General features: G+C 53.9%; 1 protein-coding gene across 2 annotated transcripts in view; it reads right to left on the bottom strand.

Annotated features, from left to right (window-relative positions):
* The window catches only part of LOC138813324 (multiple epidermal growth factor-like domains protein 8), a 40,573-nt gene that overhangs the window by 20,761 nt on the left and 2,081 nt on the right, over window positions 1-17,731 (bottom strand). For both annotated transcript variants that reach the window (XM_070001737.1, XM_070001746.1), the window contains exons 2-21: window positions 13,802-13,965; window positions 13,392-13,598; window positions 12,614-12,794; window positions 12,437-12,525; window positions 10,941-11,356; window positions 9,921-10,066; window positions 9,676-9,798; window positions 8,025-8,179; window positions 7,729-7,848; window positions 7,271-7,415; window positions 6,998-7,161; window positions 5,890-6,090; window positions 5,074-5,274; window positions 3,711-3,947; window positions 2,074-2,192; window positions 1,860-1,991; window positions 1,651-1,764; window positions 1,147-1,395; window positions 512-711; window positions 18-228 (exon numbers count right to left, since the gene is read on the bottom strand). In XM_070001737.1, the coding sequence (XP_069857838.1) occupies window positions 18-228; window positions 512-711; window positions 1,147-1,395; window positions 1,651-1,764; window positions 1,860-1,991; window positions 2,074-2,192; window positions 3,711-3,947; window positions 5,074-5,274; window positions 5,890-6,090; window positions 6,998-7,161; window positions 7,271-7,415; window positions 7,729-7,848; window positions 8,025-8,179; window positions 9,676-9,798; window positions 9,921-10,066; window positions 10,941-11,356; window positions 12,437-12,525; window positions 12,614-12,794; window positions 13,392-13,598; window positions 13,802-13,965 (3,574 nt within the window). The remainder of the gene's footprint in view (window positions 1-17; window positions 229-511; window positions 712-1,146; window positions 1,396-1,650; window positions 1,765-1,859; window positions 1,992-2,073; window positions 2,193-3,710; window positions 3,948-5,073; window positions 5,275-5,889; window positions 6,091-6,997; window positions 7,162-7,270; window positions 7,416-7,728; window positions 7,849-8,024; window positions 8,180-9,675; window positions 9,799-9,920; window positions 10,067-10,940; window positions 11,357-12,436; window positions 12,526-12,613; window positions 12,795-13,391; window positions 13,599-13,801; window positions 13,966-17,731) is intronic.

The following is a 17,731-nucleotide window of genomic DNA, read 5'->3' as shown; positions in this document are numbered from 1 at the left end:
CCAGCCCTCTGGCTCACCGGGGGTCTCCATAGTAGCCTGGGGAGCACAGCTGGCAGTGGGCCCCCTCCGTGTGGTCCTGGCAGAAGCAGAGCCCGCTGAGGTTGTCACAGTGGCCGCGGCGTGGGTCCCCATGCCCGTTACACTGGCAGGGCCGGCAGCCACCCGAGCCTGTGGCGTTGCCAAAGCTGCCCGGTCGGCACCGCTCGCAGTGCTCTCCCCAGGTCCAGTCTGTGAAGACCCAAGCAGGAGGGGACAATCAGGAACAAGGACAGAAGGATCCCCGACCAACGGGCTCTGCCGATCCCTGACCCCCTCCCCTGTTGACTCAAAGGGGAGAAACTGAGGAGAGACACAAGAATTCCCAATAGGGAAATGAGGCTCAGCCCAAGATGGTGGCAATCAAAACCTGCTGGGATCAGGAACTGGGACTTGGGACTCACTGCTGCCTGAGGGGAAATTGAGGGAGGAGGCCCCTTAAGGCGTGCCTGGGCTTGGGGCTGCAGCTGCTCACCCTGACATTCGTCACAGAAGCCAGGCCCCCGCTTGCGGCAGTGGCTATGGAAGTTGCACCCACAGTCTCGGGAGCAGCGGGGCGCAGGGGGCCCTGGGGCTGGAGTGGGAGGGGGCAGGTCGGATGTCCAGCCCAGGTCACACACGCAGGTGAAGTCAGGGGGTCCACTGCAGACACCATGGCCACAGTCCTCCAGGCATCTGAAGGAGAGTGGTGGGGATAAGGAGAGGAGATCGGGGGAGTGGGTCCCTGACCCCCCCAAGACAACCCATCATCTCCACTCCCAATGACATCCTCCCAAATGGGCAGCCTGTTCTCACAGTCCTGATGTGTGATGCTGTCTCCAAGACAACTACAGCACGCATGCTGATAGCCTATCTCCATAGCAACCACCTGTCACCACTGTGGAAACCCTCTTTTAACTAGGTCCTCCTCCATCTCTGTAGCAATGCCAAAGATGGCGACCCCCAGGCTGAGTATACTGTTTCCATGGTAACTGGAGTTACCTTGGGTACCCTGGCACTCAATTGAGGTCCTTGTCTGCAGAGTGAATCCCCCAGGCTCACTGGGGGTGCTGCCTCCATCAAGGAGCCTCAAGCCCGCGCCCATCTCCATGGCAACCCCGCCTCACTCACGTGCGGTTGCAGTGTGTGATGCCATCGCCCTGGTAGCCGCGCTGGCAGTGACACTCATAGCTGAGGGGCGTGTTCAGGCAGGTCGCCCGCGGGTGACACCGTGCCAGGCCCAGGCGACACTCGTCCACATCTGGACAACGGGCATAAGCCCAGCGGGCAGGGAGGGCCACTGAAAGCCCCAGGCCCTGGCTCACCCAAAGGGAGCAGTTCCCTCCTCCCAGAGGCCCAGAGAAGTCTCCCTGCAGACACCTGTGGCGGGGGGAGGGGACAGGGGCAGCACAGAAACAGCACAACATTGACAGGGAAGGGGGAAGAAACAATATAAAGAGGAAGAAGGGAGAGAAAAAGAGGGGAGAAGGAAAGAGATACGAAAGAAAAAGACAGATCACAGGATGGGGGACAGGTAACAGGGCGGTGAAACAAAGGAGACATTAGAACCACTGAGGAGAGAGGGCCACACGCCCCTCCTTCCCCATCCCAGCCTCTCGCCAGCCCCCCCCTCACCGTCCCAGAGTGGGGTTGTCTTCGTTGCCACACCAGCCACACTCGTGGCTCTGCAGACACTCGTGGCAGGTCAGGAAGCCGCTGCAGCTCCGGCACCGCGGCTCTGAGTGCACACTGCAAGGGGACAGGTGGGAGGGAGTGGGGTCAGAGCCCCGGGCACCTCGCTGGTGTAAGCCCCCATTCCATCCGCCCAGGCCCCAGGGGCATACCTGTCGTCCCAGCCACGGCAGCCCCCATGTGGGTACCGGGCCAGGTAAGCAGCAAACAGGAAGCAGGTGTGGGTGGACTGGCACCAGGCACACTGGCTGGAATTGGCCAGGCAGTCCTCACAGGTCAGGCGCCTGGGGCAAGGAGTCAGGTGGGTCATTGCAGCCCCGCCCCCTGGGGACACCCCACCCACACCCTGGGCCCTGCCAGGCTCACTGGCTACAGAGTGGGGGACACTCTTCCGGGCTTTTCAGGGCGCCCCGGCCGCGGCCCCGCCGGCTGCAGGCTGCATCCCCTTTGCGGCTGGAGCTCTGATGCCACTCACAGAAGAGATCCTGGGTGGGAGGGGGTGGTGAAGGAGTGACCTCTTGGGCCCCCAATGCCCATCCCATCACCTGTGGCAAGCCACTGCCCCCCTCACCCACTTTCTCAGTCCAACTACCTGTCTCCAATGTCTGCCTCTCTGCACCCCGCTTCATCTACAGACCTTAAACTTGGCCTACTCAGTAGCCCACCCCCAATGGGGGCCCATGATGGTGGGGAGGGCAGGATTCAACTACTGTCACTCAATAGGTGGCCAAGGAGCCAATGCAATAATAGATAGGCCCAGGAGCCTGCATAAAAGACCACCCAGAACCAATGAATGGGATTTAGAGACTTCTCCAGGGTGGATAGAGTGAGGTGGGGAAGTAAAGGAGGAAGGGGAGCTGGGTGCCAGTGGCTCATGCTTATAATCCTAGCTACTCAGGAGGCTGAGATCTGAGGATCATGGTTTGAAGTCAGCTTGGGCAATAAAGTCTGTGAAACTCTTGTCTTTATTAAACTACCAAAAAATATCCTGGGCATTGGTAGCTCATGCCTCTCAGGAGGCTGAGGTCTAAGGACTGCAGTTCAAAGCCAGCTAGAGGGGGCTGGGAAGGTGGCTCAGTGGTAGAGCGCTTGCCTTGCATGCCTGAGGCCCTGGGTTCAATTCCTCAGCACCACATAAGCAAAAAGAAAAAAATGGAAGAGTGGCGCTGTGACTCAAGTGGTAGAGCGCTAGCCTTGAGCTGAAGAGCTGAGGGACAGCACCCAGGCCCAGAGTTCAGGCCCCACGACGGGACCAAAAAACCAAAAAACAAAAAACAAAGCCAGCTAGAGAAGGAAAGAAAAGACTGGTTTCTGGTGAGAAAATGGTAAGTGCAGCTGTGGCTCAAAGTGGTAGAGTGCTAGACTTAAACAAAAAAGTGCCCAAGCTCTGAGTTCAAGCCCCATGACTGACCAAAAAAAAAAAAATCCCACTGAAAAAGCTAAGTGGAGGAAGTGGAGCTGTGGTTCAAAGGTATAGAGCACTAACCTTGAGCAAAAATAGCTCAGGGACAGAGTCCAGGCCTTGAGTTCAAGCCCCATAACCCCCCCCACATACACACCCCAATAAAAAAGAAAAGTTGGTACTTTAGGGCTGGGAATGTGGCTTAGTGGTAGAGTGCTTGCCTAGCATGCATGAAGCCCTGGGTTTGATTCCTCAGTACCACATATACAGAAAAAGCCAGAAATGGTGCTGTGACTCACTCAAGTGGTAGAGTGCTAGCTTTGACAAAAAGAAGCTTAGGCACAGCAGCACATAGGCCCTGAGTTCAAGCCCCAGGACCAGCACCAAAAAAATAGAAAGAAAGACAGGGAAAGCGATTCACATGCCCTACAAGGGGCACATCATGGCTCCCAGGTGCCTGAACCCATTTCCTCTGTGCCCCACCTGGCTCTGAGAACCCCTATCTGTCCCCTCCCCAGGGCTCCTCAGCTGCAGGCCGCCCTGCCCCAGTTGCCTACTCTGGCTGCATCAACCTGAGAACCCCCTGTGGCTCGGCAGGCACCTGGGTGCAAGCGTGGCAGTCGCGATGCTCCTCGCAGAGGGGGCAGAGGGCTGGAACCAGTACCAGTAGGGAGCCGCCAGCCCCATCATCCTCACAGCGGGCCCCGCCCTGGCGCAGGTGGCAGGTGGCACTGCTCAGGCACCAGCCACAGCCCTGGTCTGCTAGGCAGCCCAGACAGGAGGTATAGGAGGTGCAGGCAGAGGAGCGGTAGGGCTCCAAAAAGAAGAAGGAGATCTCCTGGGGACAAGACATACAAGGGCCAGAAGTCAGGGCAGAGATTGGGGGTGGGGGTGGCGGGCAGGGAGGAGTGGGGGAGTAGGACCAGGGTTCTGAGCTGACAATGGAGTTACAGGTTTGGACAGGAAGAGAATTCAGCATAGAAAGGCAGGATTTAGGAAAACAGCACCCAGAAGGTATCTGAATTCAAGAGTAGAGATAGAAAAACAAAGTATGGGGCTGGAATGTAGCTCAGTGGCAAAGTACTTGCCTAGCAAGTGCAATGTCCTGGGTTCAATCCTCAGTACCAAGAAGGAAGAGATTTAAAAAAAAAAAAAAAAAGCTGGGCTCTGGTGGGTCACTCCTGTAATCCTAGCTACTCAGGAGGCTGAGATCTGAGGATCATGGTTTGAAGACAATCCAGGCAGGAAAGTCTGTGAGGCTCTTACCTCCAATTAATTACCAACTACCAAAAAGCCGTAAGTGGAGAGGATCTGTGACTCAAGTGGTAGAGCACCACCCCAGAGCACAAAAGTCAGGGCCATTGCTCAGTCTCTGAGTTCAAGCCCCAGGATGAGCACAAAACAAAACAAAAATCAAACCATAGAGGGCAGGAAATCAGATGTTAGCATACGAGGTCTAGGCTCGGGGGTTACTCACTCAAGGAACACTTGTGCCTGTCATGCCTAGGGTCCTGGGTTCCACCCCCAGCAATTCCTCCCAAAATGGCCCAAGAATATGGAGTCAGGTCATGGTTTGGGATCAGTGGCTAGAATCTAGAAGGCTTAAAGTGCTGTCCAGAGTTCAGAAGACAAGTGTCAGCTGGGCACCGGTGGCTCACGCCTAGCTACTCAGGAGGCTGAGATCTGAGGTTTGTGGTTCAAAGCCAGCCTGGGCAAGAAACTCTGTGAGACTCTTATCTCCAATAAGCCACTAGAAAACCAGAAGTGGCGCTGTGGTTCAAGCAGTAGAGTGCTCGCTTTGAGCTAAAGAGCGCAGGGACAGCGCCGAAGCCCAGACTTCAAGCCCCACAACCGACAAAAAAAAAAGACAAGTGCCAAGGGGTCAGAGGTTAGCCAAGAAGTCAGAGTTTATAGTCTGGGGATTGGAAAGCTCAGGGGCTGTGAAGTCAAGGCTGGGTACTCACGCTGCCACCTGGCACGCCAGTCCGATCCCACAGCAGGGTGAGCTCACTGTGCCCGGGGCCAGCAGAGCCATTCAGCTGGCCTCGGATCTCCACTGCATACTTGTGGCCTCGCCCGGGCAGCGGGAAGAGGCGAGCGGACCCTGGACGCTGTAGCCGCCTAGTCTCCTTCTCCTGCTGAGCCACCCAGCGCCCCACCTCCTCCTGTGGGGAAGGAGTGAGTCTCAGACAGTGCCTTTGGAAAGCTTCACAGGACCCTCTTGAACCCCACGTCCTCCTGCGGGGAGAGGGCCTCAGAGTTCCTCAGATCCCCAAGAAGCTACAAAGTGCCCTCAAGACCCTATAGGCCAACCGCCTCAGGGAAATCTAACTTGGTAACCCAAACCTCCCCCTACATTCTCCAATCTCCCCTCTTCCCCCTAATCTTTGTATGTGTGCAAGCTCCAGTACTGGAGCTTGAACTCAGGGCCTGGGTGCTGTCCCTCAGCTTCTTTTGCTCAAGTCTAGTGCTCTACCACTTGAGTCACAGCTCCACTTCTGGCTTTTTGGTGGTTCATTGAAGTTAAGAGTCTCACAGATTTTTCCAGGCTGGCTTTGAACTGCGATCCTCAGATCTCAGCCTCCTGAGTAGCTAGGATGACAGGAGTAAGACCAGCACCTGGCCCCTCAAATCTTGTTCCTAGTTGAAAGCCCCAATGTACCCCTCCTGTGCTAACAGTCCATCCCATGCCTGTAATTACCGTATCAACATACCTTGACCCCATTATTTACCAACCCCTCCTCCCGAGCCCAGCCCCCAAACATCCCAGGCTCCCTCACCATGTTCTCTGTGTCAGGACCACGTGCCATCCGAGCCAGGACGTGTAGGCGCTGGGCCCGGGCCCACACGGCCACATCTTCACCCCCTGGGCCACCAGGCCCTCCCGGCAGCAGCGGGTGGATAAAACCCCGGTAAACCAGAGACACATCTGTCTCTGGGCTGGGCGTCAGGGTGATGGTTGTACTGCGGACAATGGAGACCTGTACCAACAGCAAAGGGGCAAACGTTTGAGACCCTCTCTCATCTCTAACCCCATTTCAGGCCATGTCAGGGCCAGAGAATGACCAACCCTACTTCCCCATTTCATCAAGTGAGAAACTGAGGTAGAGAGCAGGGGTTAGGTGGGGAGCCAAAGCCCACTTGATCCCAGTCCCTGCTCATCTCCAGATCACATTAAAAGTCCAGGACTAAGGAACTGGGTACCAGTGGCTCATGCCTGCAATCCCAGCTACTCAGGGGGCTGAGATCTGAGGATCAAGATTTGAAGCCAGCCCCAGACAGACAAATCAGAGAGACAAAGCCAAAAGTGAAGGTGTGGCTCAAGTGGTAAAGTGCTAGCCTTGAGCCAAAAAATGTTCAGGGATAGTGCCCAGGCTCTGAGTTCAAGCCCAGAATAGCGCACGCATGCACACTCTCTCACTCACACTCACACTCATTCACACACACACACACACACACACACACACATACACACACGTATACACAAATTCTCAGCTAGGTGCCAGAACTTAGAGGGCCCTAGACTGTAATCTTCCTATTGTCACCACCCAAGTAGCTGAGATTAAAGGCATGCATCATCATACTCAGCCCATATTAGATGCTTGAATGTAAAGACTTTCAGAGTAAACACAAAAATGAGGCTGTAACTCAGTGTAGGGTGCATACTTAGCCTGCACAAGGTACTGAGTTCCATCCCTAGTAACACCTCCCCCCCCACACACACACCCTCCACACACACACCCTCCACACACACCACACACACACACACACACACACACATACACACACACACACACACACACACACACACCCTCCCTCCACACATACAAGCTCCAAGCTCAGGATCATCAACATTTCACAGAGGAGAGACCCTCTCTTGCTTCCCACCTTGTCGGGCTGGGAGACGTTAGGCGGCTGCTGGAAGGTGAGCAGGTGCAGGCCAGGCAGGAAGCTCTGGGTGACACAGGCCTCCAGGGAAGTGACAAAGACAGGTGCTGGCCCCCACCAGCCCACGGTGCCTGAGATCTGCTCCCCTCGGCAGCGGGCTTGCTCTGGAAGGAAGGGAAGTAGGGAATGAGAGGGTCTGTATGGAGGAAGCGGGGGTGGGGGGAGGAGGGGGGCTGTGACACCCATCCTCCACCCACTGCCACTAACACTCACCAGGCCGAGGGAGACAGCTTTCATTGTGCACACACCAGCCCAGTGCACCAGGCCCCCGGGGAGGGCCCGTGGGGCTGCTGAAGGCCAGGCATGCCTGGCAGTCACTCAGGAGGCGGCCCAGGCCCAGGCAGCTGGCAGCTGGACACTGCAAGGGAGGTTGGGCACAGGGCTCTCTGTCTACCCGGGCTGAAGGGATCTGGGCTGGGCTGTGGATACAGGGGTCCTGGCATGAAAGTAACTAGCACATTGTGGACTGGGGAAGGGGAGCTGGGTAGCAATGCAGGGGAGGCCAGGGGGACCCAGGGACAAGCTGGTGGGAGCCAGAGGTTCAGCGGTCAGTCATGAGCAGAAATGAGGATTGTGGTGTGAGAACAAGGGCTGCAAATGGGAGCAGCCACTGACCCCTTGGCTTAGGCAGAGGGAGGGCCAGGAGGGCAGCAGATGGGGGTGTCACTCACGGGCCCTAAGAGGGTCCCAGGAGGGGGTGCGGCCTGGCAGGCCCCCTGACACCAGCTGCATTCAGGGTCTCTGGAGCACACGCTGTGGTCGGTGTACATGGAGCAGTAGTCCAAGTGGTACTGTAAAGAGACAGGGAAAGAGGGGAGCCCTGTTCAATCCTGGGGTCTACCTGTCCCCCAACCCCTCTGATCACTCAGCACCGAGGACCCAACCATCCCTTACCCAGGACCCTCTAGTACCGCCTCCCTCCTCTGTGGGGACCAGACCACCCTCTCCCTGTCTTCCCAGTGCTCACATCTGGGGCAGGAGCCTGAAACACGAAGGGGGGCACCTTGTAGGCCATCAAGTCCCCCCGAGGCCGGCCACTGTACCCCCCAGCCACCAACAGGACACTGCCACCAAGCACAGCTGCCACGTGTGAATACCGACCGCTAGGGGGTGCTGCTCGGCCTAGAAGAACAGACATGCCCCCCCCCAAGAACATTAGACTCCCCCCTGACACACACACATCCTCCTTCACGTTCATGAGCCTCACCCAGCCTCCATCCACCCACAAAGGAAGCTGCAGGAGGTCCAGCTCGGCACTGGCTGTAATTCTCTCACCTCAACATCCCTGTCCAAGTCATCTTTCATCTTTTAGACAGAACATGCTCTAAAGGGCAAAATTTTGTGGGTTCAAATCACGAGTCAACCAATAGCTATGTGACCTGAGGCAGAACATACGACTTCTCTGAATCCTGACTTCTCTGTAAGTGAGGCCACCATCCCACGCTCCTCTCTGGTGATGGCCCCTAATGTCCTTTTGGGAAACCATCCTTTTCCCCACTGTGTGGGCACATGAGTGGAGCTGGCAGAAGTAGGGCCTGAGCGCAAGTCTGTCAGTCTCAGGAACTGATCCAGAAAAGAGCAACCTCCTTCCTCTGGGCATTTTAAGGGAGCAGATTTAATCCAAGCTGGTGACCATCTACACAGGGCAAACCCAGAGGGAAGTGAACCTAGCTGAGAACTGGAGACAGAAAAGGTGGGTGCTTTCAGTGAACTTGGATCCAGCTCAGCCTGAAGCTTTTACTTAAGTGAACCAAGATGTTCTCCTTTGTGCTCATACCAGCTGGGCTGAGTTTCTGGCACATACAACCAAGAGTCCTGACAGGCAAATGTTCAGTGAATGGTCATTTCCCAGCCTTCAGACTGACCCCTGCACAAACCATGGGGTTTGGCCCAAAGAATCATAAAAAATAAACAATTTGCCAGGCGCTGGTGGCTCATGCCTGTCATCCTAGCTACTCAGGAGGTTGAGATCTGAGGATCAAGGTTCAAAGCCAGCCTGGGCAGGAAAGTCCATGAGACTCTTATCTCCAATTAACCACCAGAAAACCAGAAGTGGTCTGTGGCTCAAGTGGAAGAGTGCGTCTTGAGCTGAAGAGCTCAGGGACAGCACCCAGGCCCAGAGTTCAAGCCCCCTCACTGACCAAAAAAAAAAAAAAAAAGGAACAAGCTGAGCCCTTTTCTGGGCTCTTCATGCTTCGTGCATTCCCTCAACATACTCTCATGACACCCCAGTGCCCCTGCGTGAGAGGCAAGGTGAATGAGGCTTGCAAGATTAAGGGCTGGCTGGGGCAAGTGGCTGTTTGGAGCCAGCCATTTTGATCCTGCCACTTGCCCACTATGACCCTAAAGAAGTCTCTGCTTCTTAGCAGCTACCTGTAGTTGACACACAAAATCTGAGACATCTAGACACACAAAACCTGGGGCAGCTGGACATACAAAACCTGGGCTGGGAACTACGTCCCCTGCTGCTGCACCTGCCTCCCAGCTCCACGGTGACGCGGCCAGTCCTGTCTTGGGTCCAGGCTTGCCTCTGGAGGCAAAAGGCTGCCTGGATCACCACGAGACGGGGTCTGGCTCCTGCCCAGATTCAGTGTGGGAGAGCCCTCAGAATTGCTCACCCTCAGGGGTGCCTGGAGGGGCCAGCTCGGCCCCCGATACCCACTGGTGGCAGCCAAGGTGGTAGAAGAAGATGCCATCTTCGTAGCACTTTTCTTCCTGGTAATGGGTGTGCACGTTACCCCCTGGGGAAGGAGGAAAGGGGCACAGCTGTTGAGTCCAATGGAGGTGAGGTACCCAGGCAGGGAGCCTCAGGTCAGGCTGGCTTGTGGCGCCTGGCAGTGGGCAGGATGGGGGGCCTTCTCACCATAGATCACCATGTAGTTGCCCAGGACGCTGGCTGTGTGGAAGGCTCGCTCTCGGGGGCCCTGTAGCCCTTCCCGGCCCTTCAGGGTGGTCCACACGCGCCGGTCCACATGGAAGAGCTCTGTGGAGTTTACCCTTACAGAGAACCTACAGGGGCAGGCAAGGAAGAAGCTCTGGGTAAGAAGGGGAGAGCTAAGCCCTACCTCCCCTGGGCTCTCAGGAGCTCTGCTATCATGTGGGAAGGAGACCAGAGTCAATGCTCTTCCTCCCTAGATGCTTGCTGTGGGCAGAACCCAGATCAGATGAGTTGTCTGCATAATCTAATCAGAACTGGACACAAGAATGAATGAATGAATGAATGAATGAGTGAATGGAGCGTATGGAAGAACACTGGCCAGGAAAGTTAATAAAGAATCACAAACGGCTAGGTGCTGGTAGTTCACTCCTGTAATCCTAGCTATTCAGGAGGCTGCAATCTGAGGATCGCAGTTCAAAGCCAGCCAGCACAGGAATCTATGAGATTCTTATCTCCAGTTAACCACTAGAAAACTGGAAATAGAACTATGGCTCAAAGTGGTAGAACACTAGCAAAAGACCTCAGGGACTACGCCCAGGTCCTGAGTTTGAGCTCCAAGACTGTAAAATAAATAAATAAATCAGTGTGTGGGAAGGTGAGTGTGTAAACAAATGAATGAGGGAGTCTGTTAGTGGCCACAGCCTTTTTGGGGAGAAGAATGGGAGTGGGGATAGTTCTGGAGATGAAACTCAGGGCCTCCCACCTGCTAGACACCTTGGTCTACACCTCAGACCTTCTGCCTTTAGATTTATTTTTGGATAGAGTTTTGCTTACTTTGCCTAGGCTGACCGGGACCCATGATCCTCCTACCTCCACCTCACAAGTTACTGGAATTACAAACAGGTACTACTGCACTTGTTCCCAAAACTTTGTAAATCCAAGCTTCTGTCAAGTATTGGACTGGCCTGGCCCTGAGGGACAGGGGTGTGGGGCAAAGCCACTCACCGGGCAGTGGAAGGTCGATGTCCACCATGGACCAGCAGGGCCCGAGAGGGGGCGTGGAACACCATGGAGTGGCCAGTGGCAGCGGGGGGCCTCCCACCTGCTGGGATCACCTGCTCCCAGTAACCCCCACCGGTGATGTCCAGATGGAAACGGAAGAGGCCGGAGGAGAAGAGGTCATGCTGGGTGCGGCCACCAGACACATAGAGCCAGGTGTCATCCACCAGGGCAGCGGCGTGACCTGCCAATCCTGGGGGCCCTGAGGAGCTGGAGGAAGGCGGTGCCAGGAGCTTCCAGCGGCCTTTGCCAAATGGGCTAAAGGCCCACACATCATTGGTGAGCGAGCCATCAGCCAGTTCACCACCCATCAGGACCAGGAAGCCGTCCCAGGCCACGCCCACATGGGAATGGCGGGCAGCCTGTGAGGAAAGACAAAGAGATGGAAATGGGAGAACATGGCTAGATGGAGTCCAAGCCAGACATGGTCAGAGACACGCAGAGGCTAAGACAGACTGAGGCAAAAAGGACAGAGATAGGCAGGGAAAGAAAAGGACAGATTCAAAAAAGCAGAGAGAAAGACACAGTAAGAGGAGAAAGGCAGTAAGAGATAGAAGACAGATATAGAAGTGACAGGACAACAGAGAAACAGACTCAGCAAGACAGAGGCATGGACAAGATGGACAAGAATAAGCCAGAAGTAGAGGCAGACTGAGAGACATGGGAGACGTACAAAAAGGCAGGATGTAGAAAGTGGGGAGAGGAAGTAGGAAGAAAAAGGAAACCATGAGGGTGGAGGGGATGAATTTGTTCAAAGTGCATTGTGTACATGTGTGGAAATACCACAGTGAACCCCTCGTGCTACAAATGGATACTAATACAGAAACAGGACAATATTTTTTTAAAAGAAAATATTTTTAGAGAAAAAGAAGCCAGGCACCAGTGGCTTATGCCTGTCATCCTAGCTACTCAGAAGTCTAAGATCTGAGGATCAAGTTTCAAAGCCAACCCGGGCAGAAAAGTCTGTGAGACTCTAATCTCCAATGAACCACAATAAACAGAAGTGGAGCTATGGCTTAAGTGGTAGAGCACCAGCCTTGAGCACAAAAACTCATGGACAAACCAGGTGCTGGTGGCTCATGCCTGCAATCCTAGCTACTCAGGAGGCTAAGAGCTGAGGATAGTGGTTCAAAGCCAGCCCAAGCAAGAAAGTTTGTGAGACTCTTATCTCCAAAAAACCACCAGAAAACCAGAAGTGGCGCTGTGGCTCAAGTTGTAGAGCACTAGCCTTGAGCTGAAGAGCTGAGGGATAGCACCCAGGCCCAGAGTTCAAGCCTCAGGACCAGCAAAAAAAAAAAAGAACAAGCAAAGATAGAAACGGAAACAGGTTTGTACTAAGTTGTGTGGGTAAGAAGTAATATAGGGTGATGGAGGCTGCTCTGGGGGGACCTTGGCTGGGTCTGGTGACAGGCTCCCCCAGAAGGGCAGAAGAGGGTCCATACCGGGGCAGGACTCAGATCCCAGGACTCCCAGGTGTTGGCAGAGAAGTTGTACAGGACCAGGTCACCCAGGGCCTTGTTGAGGTCCTGGCCTGTAGAGGGGCAGAAGTGTCAAGCTTTGGCCACAGAGTCCCCAGGCCCCAGGTCCCCAAGTCCCACACTGCCTCCCAAGCCACTTACCTCCAAAAACAGCCAGCAGCCCTACTGGGGACAGGAAGGCACCAGCCGCCCCGATACGAGCTGAGAAGGCAGGGTCTCCAGCACTGACATTGTGCCACCAGCCAGCTCCCTGGTTCTCCCACAAATGCAGGTCACAGGCACGTCCCAGGAAGCCACGCTCACAGCGGCATGGTCCCAGGCGCTAGGGAGGAAGGGGACATAAAGGAAGGGAGAGAGAGAGTCAGAAAAATGGGAGGGTCACAAAGAAACAGTCAGAGTGAGACAGATGGGGCAGACAGGGAAGACAGAAAGGGAAAAGAATGTTAAAGAGAAAGACAGAGGGCCAAAAGGAAAGACAGATGGGATAAAAAGCAGGACAGCTGGGCACTGGTGGCTCACGCCTGTCATCCTAGCTACTCAGGAGACTGAGATCTGAGGATCGCAGTTCAAAGCCAGCCCAGGCAGGAAAGTCTGAGAGACCCTTATCTCCAATTAACCATGGAAAAACCAGAAGTGCAGCTGTGGCTCAAGTGGTAGAGCACCAGCCTTGAGCAGGAAAGTGAAGGGCCAGAGCCCAGGCCCTGAGTTCAAGCCTCAGTACCAGCATACACACACACACACACACACACACAGACTGAAATATTGGCAGGAGTCAAGGTGTCAAGACCACAGGAGTTGCTGGCTGGGAGGAGTAAGGAGGGCTGAGTGCTCAGGTGAGGGTGGGTAGGAGGGAAGGGTAGATCTGCAGGTACTGGTGAAGCAGAACGGGAGCTCCAGGGGACCCTGGGTGCGAACTCACTGAGGCACAGGTTCCATGGCTGCCGCAATAGGTGGAGCACTCCTGCAGGCCACAGTCAGGGCCCCCCCAGCCTGGCTCGCAGACACACACTCCTGAGGGCTGGCACTGCCCATGGCTCTGGCAGCCACCAGGGCACAGGGAGAAGCGGAAGGAGGCGTTGAAGCCGAGTAGATTATAATTGGCATCACTAAAGAGGTGTAGCAGCATCTGTGGAGACAAGGGTGGCTGGGAACGGTGGGCAAGCTGGCCCAGGCAATGCCTTTGTCTTTCTGGCTTTGCCATCTCTATGTCCTCTGGGATGCCCTTGGCTGACTCTGTCCCTCTGGGTCTTTTTGTTTCCCTCTGTCCGTCCCCACCCCCACACACATTCTGGATCTTCCATCCATAGCCCCACAGCCTGACCCACTGACCTTGCCTGAGGAAGCCTCGATGGGTGGGGGCCTCGTGCTCCCGCTCAGACTAGCCAGCAGTGGGCCTTGTGGGGAATCGCCATCATACACGAACAGGTAATCGTACGTGCATTCCGTGTCCAGGAAAAGGAAGTCCAGCAGGATCCGGTGTTGGGGGCTCGGGGCTGAGCAGAGAACACAGAGGGAGCCAAGTTCCACCTCAGCCAGAGGACTCACAATGTCAAGCCCCCTCCCCGCACCATTCTACCACTCAGATGGGGAAACTGAGAGTTGAGACTCCTTCAGTGAACCCAGGGCATCTTCATTGATCCTGTCCGTGCCAGCCTCAGACACACGTGTGCTGCAGTTGAGGCCCAGGCCCCAAGCAGAGGTATGAGGTCCTCTGCTTTTCCTTGGACTTGTGTGGGATCAGATCCCCTCACTCATGGTCTGCAGAACCTTCAAAGACCCGGATTCCAAGCCTCCCAGAATCTCTCCCACTAGCCCTGTCCAAATTACACAGATTGTTTTCATAGATAACATCCGCATCTTTGTCAAATGCCTGCAGGAGGCTGGCTTGCCATCTGCCTTCCCAGGTTCAAGGTCTTCTGTTTCCATCTCCTCCCACTCCCACTCCACTCCCCAAGAGCATCTGATCCCAAACCACCACCACTACCACCTGGAAAAAGGACTGGGACTAGACAAAGAATGAACATGGCGTAAAAGGGAGCAGGTTAAACAAGCCATGGCAGTGTATACTTGCAATCCCGGCACTGGACTGAGTTCAAGGCCAGCAAGAGCTACAGAGACCCCTGTCTCAAAAAACAAGAGGGCTGGAGACATAGATCAAGTGGTACAATGCCTGCCTAACCATCACCAGGCCAAGGTTAAATTCCAGTATTACAAAAGAAAACAAACAAAAAAATCTCCCTCCCTCTCAAGTCTCTCAGTCTCTCACCTTAGCCCTTGTCCCAGATCACAACTCATTTTCTCATGCAATACCAGCACATCAAGTTTCCAATCGGCACCTATCAGCCCAGGGCAAAGCCCTACTTCTACTCAAAATCATTCACTGGCCAGGCACCAGTGGCTTGTACCTATAATCCTAGCTACTCAGGAGACAAAGATCTGAGGATCTTGGTTCAAAGCCAGCTCAGGAAGCAAAGTCTGTAAGACTCTTATCTCTAATTAATCACCAAAACTCAGAAGTGGTGCTGTGGCTGAAAGTGGTAGAGCACTAGGACAGCATCCAGGTTCCCAGTTCAAGCACTGTGACCCACCCAAAAAAAAAAAAAATTCACTGGCCCCCTAGTAACACAAGGCCAAGTCTGTGCTCAGTGTGACATTCAAGGCCCATTCTCCCAAGCCACCTCCTTGCTGCCCTGTCCACAGCACAGCCAGATGGACAAACCTAGACAAGAAGCCTTTTTTTTTTTTTTTTGTCGGTCGTGGGGCTTGAACTCTGGGCCTGGGCGCTGTCTCTATGCTTTTCAGCTCAAGGCTAGTGCTGTACCACTTGAGCCACAGTGCTACTTCTGGTTTTCTGGTGGTTTATTGGAGATAAGAGTCTCATGGACTTTCTTACCTGGGCTGGCTTTGAACCATGATCCTCAGATCTCAGCCTCCTGAGTAGCTAAGATTACAGGCGTTGAGTGGCAACAAGAATCTTAAGACACACCAGGCTCCCTCATGTCTTTAGAGGGGTTGCTCCCTTGTCCAGCTCAGTAACTCCCACACATGCTTTGAAATTCCACATCAATGGCCTTGTTACCAACCTCAGTAACCTCCCTAGGCTTCAGTCCTGAGCACAGCCTCTGTGAGCAGCAGACAGGAAAGGGTTAAATGCCACAACCAGCCCCACCCCCTCCCCCCAGCTCATCCAATCTGAGACTCCCCAAGGTCACAAAATACTTTATAACTCTCCTGACTCAATCACACACTTCTCATTCTGTTCTCATCCTGCAGCCTGACAAACTGGAGGCATGCAGACAAGCTTATCCCCAAATGCATGCCTTCATCCATACCCCACAAAGCAGCCCAAGAGAGCTTCTTAAACAGCAACCAAAGCCAGGGACAGTGGTTCATGCCTGTAATCCTAGCTACTCAAGAGGATGAGACCTGAGGATCATGTTTCAACGCTAGCCTGGGTAGGAAAGTCCATGAGACTCTTATGTCTAATTAGCTACCAAAAAAGCTGCAAGTATTGTTGTAGCTCAAGTGGTAGAGCACTAGTCTTGAGCAAAGAAGCTTAGACCAGGGGCCAGGCCCTGAGTTCAAGCCCCAGGATTGGCATAAAACACACACAAACACACACACACACACACACACACACACACACAGAGGCCCTGAGTTCAAGCCCCAGGATTGGCATCACACACACACACACACACACACACACACACACACACACACACACACACACACACACACACACACACACACACACACACACACACACACACACACACACACACACACACACACACACACACACACACCCATCATCATCTACATCCCTTCTGCTCAAAACCCTCCTATAGCTCTCCAGTTCCCCCAGATAAGACTGAGCTCCACAACCTGCCAAGGGCTGTAGACTCTCTGCATGATACAGTCTCTGGCATTCCTCTAGCTTTGGCCCATAACTTCTGACCTGTCTGACATCTATTTCCCTATGAGGTCTTTCTGGACTGTCACTATTTTTCGGATATGGTCTTCTGTTTCTGCCCAAAGCCAGTCACAGACAGCAATCTCCCCTGCTTATGCCTCCTTCACACTTGGGTACATTACCACACTTCATTTATTTATTAAGATGCAGTCTTTATAACTGTTGCCTGGACCAGATGAGAAACTCCATTCTTCCAATCTTCATCTCTATAATAACTGGAATCACTCCTGCATTCCTGTTCCCGCTTTCTTCCTTCAGATTCTGTCTGACCAAGGCTGGGCTCTGCCAGGCCTGTGGGATTCTCCCATCACAGACCCAACAGGGTTTGTCACTGTCTGTTAATGCATTTGTCTCTGCTACTGAACCATACCGTATATCACCAGAGACTGCTGGGACTCTATTGGTCTTTTGCCCATGTCCTGCTGGCAAATGCAATGTCTAGCAAATAAAAGACTGGAGGGAAAATGCTTTTACTAAAGAACTCTAAAACAACAGCAAGAACACTTTTTTTTTTTTCCCCAATCCTGGAAAAAGAAACAGTGTCAGGGCCTGGCACTGTTCCTGAGCTTCTTTTGCTCAAAACTAGCACTCTACCATTTGAAGTCACAGCATCACTTCTGGCTTGTTTGTTTGGCCAGTCTTGGGGCCTGAACTCTGGGTATGGGCGCTGTCCCTCAGCTCTTCAGCTCAAGGCTAGCATTCTACCACTTGAGCCACAGCGCCACTTCCAGCTTTTTCTGCTTATGTGGTGCTGAGGAAATGAACCTAGGGCCTCATGCATACAAGGCAAGCACTCTACCACTGAGCCACCTTCCCAGCCCTGGCTTTTTGTTTATATGGTACTGAGGAATCAAACCCAGGGATTCATGAATTCTAAGCAAGCACTCTACACTAAGCCACATTCCCACTCCCTCCCCCCCCACTGTTTTTTTTGTTAGTCATGGGGCTTGTACTCAGGGATTGGGCACTATCCCTGAGTTTTTGTGCTCAAAGCTAATGCTTTACCACTTTGAGCAACAGACCGACTTCTGGTTTGGGAGTAGTTAACTGAAGATAAGAACTTCATGGAGTTTCTTGCCTGGGCTGGCTGTTACCCATGATCATCAGATCTCCTCCTGAGTAACGAGGATAACAGGAGTGAGCCCCCAGAGCTCGGCTTAGCAAGAATAATCTTTTTTTTTTTTTTTGGTCAGTCGTGGGGCTTGAATTCTGGGCTTGGGCGCTGTCCCTGTGCTCTTCAGCTTGAGCCACAGTGCCACTTCCAGTTTTCTGGTGGTTTATTGGAG

This window comes from Dipodomys merriami, unplaced genomic scaffold, assembly GCF_024711535.1.
Source record: "Dipodomys merriami isolate MVZ:Mamm:240054 unplaced genomic scaffold, mDipMer1.0.p SCAF_106, whole genome shotgun sequence".
In the NCBI taxonomy this organism is placed as follows: Eukaryota; Metazoa; Chordata; class Mammalia; order Rodentia; family Heteromyidae; genus Dipodomys; species Dipodomys merriami.
Note: the sequence above shows the minus strand (reverse complement) of the source record. Positions and strands in the feature narration are given on the sequence as shown.